Here is a 7276-nt window from a genome sequence, read left to right as displayed (position 1 = left end):
TTAAGTGTTAGTATCTTTATTACATAATCACCTTAAGTGAAGTTGGAAAAAACAAAATCAATAAATTCAAAGTTAATGAAGAGAGGAGGAATTTCCATACAGTGGATTTGGAATTCCAGCAATAACACCCTCCTCAATTTCACATTCATTTTGGCCCCTGAGAATTTTGAAGAAACCCTTATCACCCCAGTCAGTGTTCCAGGAGTTGGCAACCAACCAATACGTTTCGTTATTCTCAACACCCCAGCCGATGATGCGAACGGCATGAATTTCTAAAAGGAATCCCTCGATATGCCTGTAGACTCCTGACTTGTAAGAGAGGAAGTCTTCGTGCAATTTGAAGCTAGCCGCAACAGGCCCGTTGTACATGATATCTTCCATCATCTCCTTCTCCTGATAGTAGAAACTGTAGATTTTGTAGGCAGTGCGTTTGTCCATCATGTAACTTTGTCCGTACTCATCAATGCATCGCTCGGTGCATGTAGGTGTTGGATAGGTGTCCTGGCAAGGGGGCCTTTCCCCCTCAGTGTGGTGTTCACACTCAGGAACCGTGTATGGCATGCATCCTTCCTTAGTGTTCCAGCGGCCACCAGACACCACTCCGTTTTTCTTCCAGTAATCGAAAGGGCCATCCGTCCACCCAAAGTCGCATCCGAATCCGCAAACATCGCAGCAGGCGAGCAGGTCTTCGGCTGAATAGCGAAAGTGATCAGTTCCGTCGCTGTGGATGCAACCTCTGTCGCTCATGACACTGGCACCAGCGATGGCCTGCAAGATAAATTATATTCAATAGAATGTATTGCTGTTATAACGATTGGTTCCATCAATATCATTTCATATGTTTAGCATTTACTTCCGATCAAAAAAATTGAAGCGTTTAACTATTTCAGAAAATAGTATTTAGTGGATAAATGGCTGTTAGAATTAGATTCAAGAGGGAAATCAACAGTTATTTAAAAAATATATAACCTAGAATTATATAGACTACACAATCAAAGAAAACATTGTTACAGAGAGCCTTATCAGTGAATGACACCATAAAGGAAATGAATCAATGATCTCTTAGGCATCCATAATTTATCTGCTGAAAGGTAATTGTGCACCATGGGCTTGAATTTCCACATCACTATATGCTACAACCTCCACATAATATTTATCATTAGCAAATTGTACCTGCAAATATTCTGTGTCTCTCAACTCTCTCTTACATATTACTACCCTTCAATAACATCAAGGGGTTTGCTTTCTAAGCATGTCTCCTTCTCTTCCCTAAAACTGCAATTTTTTGGGTTAGCATATATTTTCAGACCAACTTCTATACCAAACCAGTCACCCTCCCATCTATATATTCTAATGCATCCTTTGCTTCCATCATAAAATACTTTTATTTAGCTCATTCATCTTCTATCCAAGACATTTTCATCACTATACATTGCTCCTGTCAATATTTATCGTGGTCTTTACGAAGGTCAATCTAAGCCCCAAATATGCGGGTCTTATCTTTTTCAAACATATGACATGTTTACTTCAAAACAATACTTGATCAACACAATAAATCCTTAGAGTGAACCCCTACTGTTCTTCCCCTATAAATCCTTCTTCCATCTGTCTATCCCAATCAAATTCTTACGATAAATTTATTCCTTCAAATACTATATGTACCCATCAAAACCACATCACATTTAAGGACTTACCCAGTCAGAGGCACAAGACCCTTGGTCACGAATTTCACCAATTGTTGGACAATGAGGCCATTTCTCCCTGGAATCGAAGCTTTCTGGAATAGTGAAGTCCTTGGGAACGATGCCCTCATATCTAGGGATCTCCAAGCCACTGCTACCTTCCAGAACACCACCGAGTACTTTCAGTTGTTCCAGTGGAGTGTCCTCTGCAAAGTTGCGTCCTGCCTGATAAGGAGAGGAGTATATTGGTGTTATTATTATTATTATTATTATTATTTTTTTTTTTTGCACAGTATATGATTCTTATGAGAATTGGAGTTGATAGCAAAATTAAATTGATTGAATATCACTAAAGATAATAATTGTATAATAAAACAGAATATTCAGCGACAACTCTAATATAATCAGATAAAAAATTTATTTATAAAAAGTTCAAGTTTTTCAACGGGACACTTTTGAGAGTTGGACATGAAATTATTAAAAATTTTCTTTAAATATGATCATATGGTAAAAAATTAAATCAATATATTCTGTAATCCCTGCAATTGACGATCAAATGAAAGAATAAAGCTTCAGCTCCTGAGCAACGGTTTGAACTCAATGCGTCCGAGTTGCAAGTACACAACAGTACTCATTATTATTATTATTATTACTTGCTAAGCTACAACCCTAGTTGAAAAAGTAGGATGCTATAAGCTCATGGGCTCCAACAGGGAAAGTAGCCCAGTGAGGAAAGGAAAGATAAAATATTTTAAGAAGAGTAACAACATTAAAATAAATATTTTTTATATAAACTATAATACTTTTAACAAAACAAAAGGAAGAGAGGTTAGATAGAAGTGTGCCAGAGTGTACCCTCAAGCAAGAGAAGTAAGTATTTAAAAGGTATGTGTGTACCTTACCTTCTGATCACGTTGAGTATACTTCCCTTCATATGCACAAAGTGTAAAGGTAATTACAAAGCCAGATTTTGTTGTTATTTACCTTCCAAGAGGATTGTTTGCTGTTGATCAAGTCGATGAACTCGTCGGAAAGTGGGTGGAGCTTGGCGGAGGCCAGCCCCAAGAACACGACCAGAAGGAAGCACTTCATCCTATCACATTAAGGGTAATGATCAGAATAAATATGTGAAATGACATGTAATATATATATATATATATATATATATATATATATATATATATATATATATATATATGTATGTATATATATATATAAATATATATATATATATATATATATATATATATAAATATATATATATATATAAATATATATATATATATAAATATATATATATAAATATATATATATATATAAATATATATATATATATATATATAAATATATATATATATGTATATAAATATATATATATGTATATAAAATATATATATATATATATATATATATATATATATATAAATATATATATATAAATATATATATATAAATATATATATATATAAATATATATATATATATAAATATATATATATAATATATATATATATATATATATATATATATATATATATATATATATATATATATATATATATAAATATATATATATATATATATAAATATATGTATATATAAATATATATATATATATATTTATATATATGTATATATAAATATATATATATATATATATATATATATATATATATATATATATATATATATATAATTATGAGAGAATTAGAGAGGGGACCTAATCATCCCCTTAGTTACTCACATTTGAAATAAGAGCTGCCTCCAATCAGCATCAAGGCTCAGAAAGGAGACACAGAACAGCGTCCTTACACCAGTCTTTTATTCGCCGCAAAAGCAACTTGAAAATGACACATTCGGTGAGATGTGACCAGCTGACTGAGACAAAAATCATAGTTGAACAATCTAATAATGACGCTGCTATATTCTGATAAGGTCAGAAATGCACTTTGTCTGTGCCAGTGTGTGGGTCTGTGAGTGTGTGTGGGTGAGTGCGTTTGTCTGTGTGTGTGTATAAGGTTAGAAATGCACTTTGTCTGTGCCAGCAGGTGGGTGTGTGTGTGTGTGTGTGTGTGTGTGTGTGTGTGTGTGTAAGGTTAGAAATGTACTTTGTCTGTGCCAGTGTATGGGTGTGTGTGTGTGTGTGTAAGGTTAGAAATGCACTTTGTCTGTGCCAGTCTGTGGGCGTGTGTGTGTGTGTAAGGTTAGAAATGCACTTTGTCTGTGCCAGTATGTGTGTGTGAGTGTAAGGTTAGAAATGCACTTTGTATGTGCCAGTGTGTGTGTGTGTGTGTGTGTGTGTGTGTGTGTGTGTGTGTGTGTGTGTAAGGTTAGAAATGCACTTTGTCTGTGCCAGTGTATGTGTGAGTGTGTGTGAAAGGTTAGAAATGCACTTTGTATGTGCCAATGTGTGTGTGTAAGGTTAGAAATGCACTTTGTCTGTGCCATGTATGTGTGTGTGCGTGTGTAAGGTTAGAATGCACTTTGTCTGTGCCAGTGTGTGTGTGAATGTGTGTGTACGGTTAGAAATGCACTTAGTCTGTGCCAGTGTGTGTGTACGTGCGTGTGTGTGCAAGGTTATAAATGCACTTTATCTGTGCCAGTGTGTGTGTGTGTGTAAGGTTAGAAATACACTTTGTCTGTGCCAGTGAGAGAGAGAGAGAGAGAGAGAGAGAGAGAGAGAGAGAGAGAGAGAGAGAGAGAGAGAGAGAGAGAGAGAGAGAGAGTGCTTGATGATGGGTATGCAAAGATACTAGTTTTGAAAGTAATTCTTAAAGGTCTAACATGATTTATGATAAGTATTAAAAGCCCTTCTAGTAAATTCTTAAGACTATATGAAAGCTAGACCCATTCAAAATTTGAATGTGTTTTGGTATCGGCAATAATTTTTACATTTCTGGTCTTTAGTATAACATGGACAGGAAAAACATCAATCACTTCTATTGTAAACCAAATAAATACCAAACAAAGTTTTTTAATTAAATGACCTGTTTGAAAGGATGGGAACAAAGTTAGTTTATGTAATGGCTAAAATTATTCATTACCCACTTCTGTTAATTAAATTCATATTTTTATACCAGGTACTCCACAATCGTTCCAATTTGTTCAGTGCATTTCTGCATTCTAAATTGGATTTTTTCCCTATAATTTCATTATCCTCGATAATATCTTCGTCTTGCTAAATCTGTGTGTTCCCCACTTTGTTCAGTGCATTTTTTAATCCTAATTTGTGCATTTTTTAATTATAATTTTGGCTTTGTTTCCATATAATTCCTTTATCAAATTTCATTTTTATGCATCCTCAACATTGTCTTCGTCTTGCTAAATCCAAGTGTCCGCTACAATAGTTCCACTTTGTTCAGTGTATTTCCAAATAATAATTTTGGCTTTGTTTCCAAATGATTCTTAACCAAATTTCATTTTAATGCATCCTCGACATTGCCTTCGTCTTGCTAAATCCTTGTGTCATACTCTGATAATTACAGCTCACTCTTTATCACATATTCAAACCTGTGTTGTCTTTATTTCAAGTTTCTGCTCACTAGTTCTTCAACTAACATTGATAGAATTTTGACGTGTAGCCCATGGAATTTAATGCATTGATATTTTTCCTATACATACGAAAGGTAAAAACAGACAAGAACCCTATCACCCAACCTTATCCTTCTAAATCAATCTTTGAATATGCAAGGTTTCAAAAAATCAACTTCAGTCAGATGTGCCCAATTCCAAAGTTTCAAAATATATATTTAGTAACTTACAAAAGGTAGATGAAGGTTCTCCATAGGTAGCTACAAGGCAGGAGCTGAGACGAGACACACTTGGTTGAAAATTACAAGTTCAAAAGTTAACTTCTTTTGACTAAAATACCAAGGAGAATAAATCAGGATCAGGAAAGAGAACATTATGATCTAGAAGCTCAAACAAAATGAACTGAAGATTAAAGAACTAGAACTTTATAGAGATTCATTACTAAATTAAATGATTAATAATGCTAAAAACTTACAGTAAGTACAATGTGTGCAATATATAAATGGATCCATGGCGAGGATAGCTGGCATTTAACAACGTGATAGATAGAAAGGTACGGTGAGTAAGAGGGAGGAAAGGAAGTGGGAACCTAGGCAAAGTAGAAAAATATAAAGCAAGTGAAGTTAGGGAAAGATATAATGCAAGTGGAATTAGAGATGGATATAAAAAAAGAAAACTAGGGAAGGATATAAAGCAAGTTTAGTTAGGGAAGGATATAGAGCTATTGAAGTTAGGAAAGGATATAAAGTAAGTGAAGTTAGAGAAAGATATAAAGTATGGGTAAAAATGGAAGGATATAGAGAAAGTTTAGTTTGGGAAGGCCATTGAGAAATTCAAGTTAGGAAAGGATATAAGCAAGTGGAGTTAGGGAAGGATATAAAACAACTAACGTTAGCAAATTATATAAATAAAAGAAGTTAGGGGAGTATATAAAGCATGTGAAGAAAGGGAAAGGATATAAAGCATAGGAAGTTAGGGAAGGATATAAACAAGTGAAGTTAAGGAAGCATATCAAGCAAGGAAAGCTAGGAAAGTATATAGAGAAAGTGAAATAAGGGGAAGGATATAAGGCAAAGTATGTTAGGAAAGGATATAATGCAAATGAAGTTAGGGAGAGATTCAAAAGAAGTAAAGTTAGAGAAGGGTATAGAACAAGTAATGTTAAGGAAGGAAGGATATCAGCAAGTGAAGTTAGAGAATAATATAAAGCAAAGGAAGTTAGGAAAGGATATAAAGCAAGTAAATATACGGAAGGATATAAATCAAGTGAAGTTAGGGAAGGATATAAAGCAAGTAAAGTTAGTGAAGGATGTAATGCAAGAACAGTTAGGGACGTACGTAAAGCAAGTGACGTTAGGAGCCAAAATAACACTGTAAAGATCCTTGAGTAATCAGTACAGCGCATAGCATGAAGTGAACTGAAATACGTGTGAAGCATTGTTCTAGAACAGAGTTTGTTTTTGTAACGATACAGGCAAACACCATTTGCTTCGTAAGGATAGCTTAGAGGTGTACCGTTTATTACAGATTGTCTTTCATAGCCTATTCAGTCTTTGAATTGCTTCTAAATAGTAATTCCAATACTTAATCCTTACCCTCTCTGACTAAAGAATAATTCACAGGGAAGTAAAATGCCCTTTAAGTGTTAGTATCTTTATTACATAATCACCTTATGTAGAATTAAGAAAACCAATAAAGAAAGAGATGAATAATTTCCATCCAATTATTTTGGTGTTCCAGTAACGACATTGCCCTCAATGCCACATTCATCACTGCCTCTGAGAATTTTGAAGAGCCCCTTATCACCCCAGTCGTAGTTCCAGGAGTTAGCAATCAACCAGTAAGGGTCGTTATTCTCAACACCCCATCCAATGATGCGAATGGCATGACCTCCCAGGGAGCCTCCCTCGACATGCCGGTAGACCCCAGACTTGTAAGTGAGGAAGTCTTCGTACACTGTGAAGGCCGCCTCAACAGGCCCGTTGGTCATGATATCGTACTGCATGTCCTCCTCCTGCAGGTAGAAACTGTAGACATCGGCGCCGTAGCGTTTGTCCTCTGTG

General features: G+C 34.8%; 1 protein-coding gene across 1 annotated transcript in view; it reads right to left on the bottom strand.

Moving 5' to 3' along the window:
* LOC137631668 (uncharacterized) overlaps window positions 1-7276 on the bottom strand; it is a 10371-nt gene continuing 3095 nt past the window's right edge. Inside the window, exons 3-7 of the mRNA XM_068363543.1 lie at window positions 6940-7276; window positions 3427-3500; window positions 2667-2775; window positions 1695-1907; window positions 1-768 (exon numbers count right to left, since the gene is read on the bottom strand). The exon at window positions 6940-7276 is cut by the window's right edge and continues 326 nt beyond it. Of these exons, the coding sequence (XP_068219644.1) occupies window positions 73-768; window positions 1695-1907; window positions 2667-2775; window positions 3427-3500; window positions 6940-7276 (1429 nt within the window). The 3' untranslated portion in view covers window positions 1-72. The remainder of the gene's footprint in view (window positions 769-1694; window positions 1908-2666; window positions 2776-3426; window positions 3501-6939) is intronic.

This window comes from Palaemon carinicauda, chromosome 40 (genome assembly GCF_036898095.1).
Source record: "Palaemon carinicauda isolate YSFRI2023 chromosome 40, ASM3689809v2, whole genome shotgun sequence".
Taxonomy (NCBI): Eukaryota; Metazoa; Arthropoda; class Malacostraca; order Decapoda; family Palaemonidae; genus Palaemon; species Palaemon carinicauda.
This window is presented reverse-complemented; position numbering and strand designations above follow the sequence as displayed.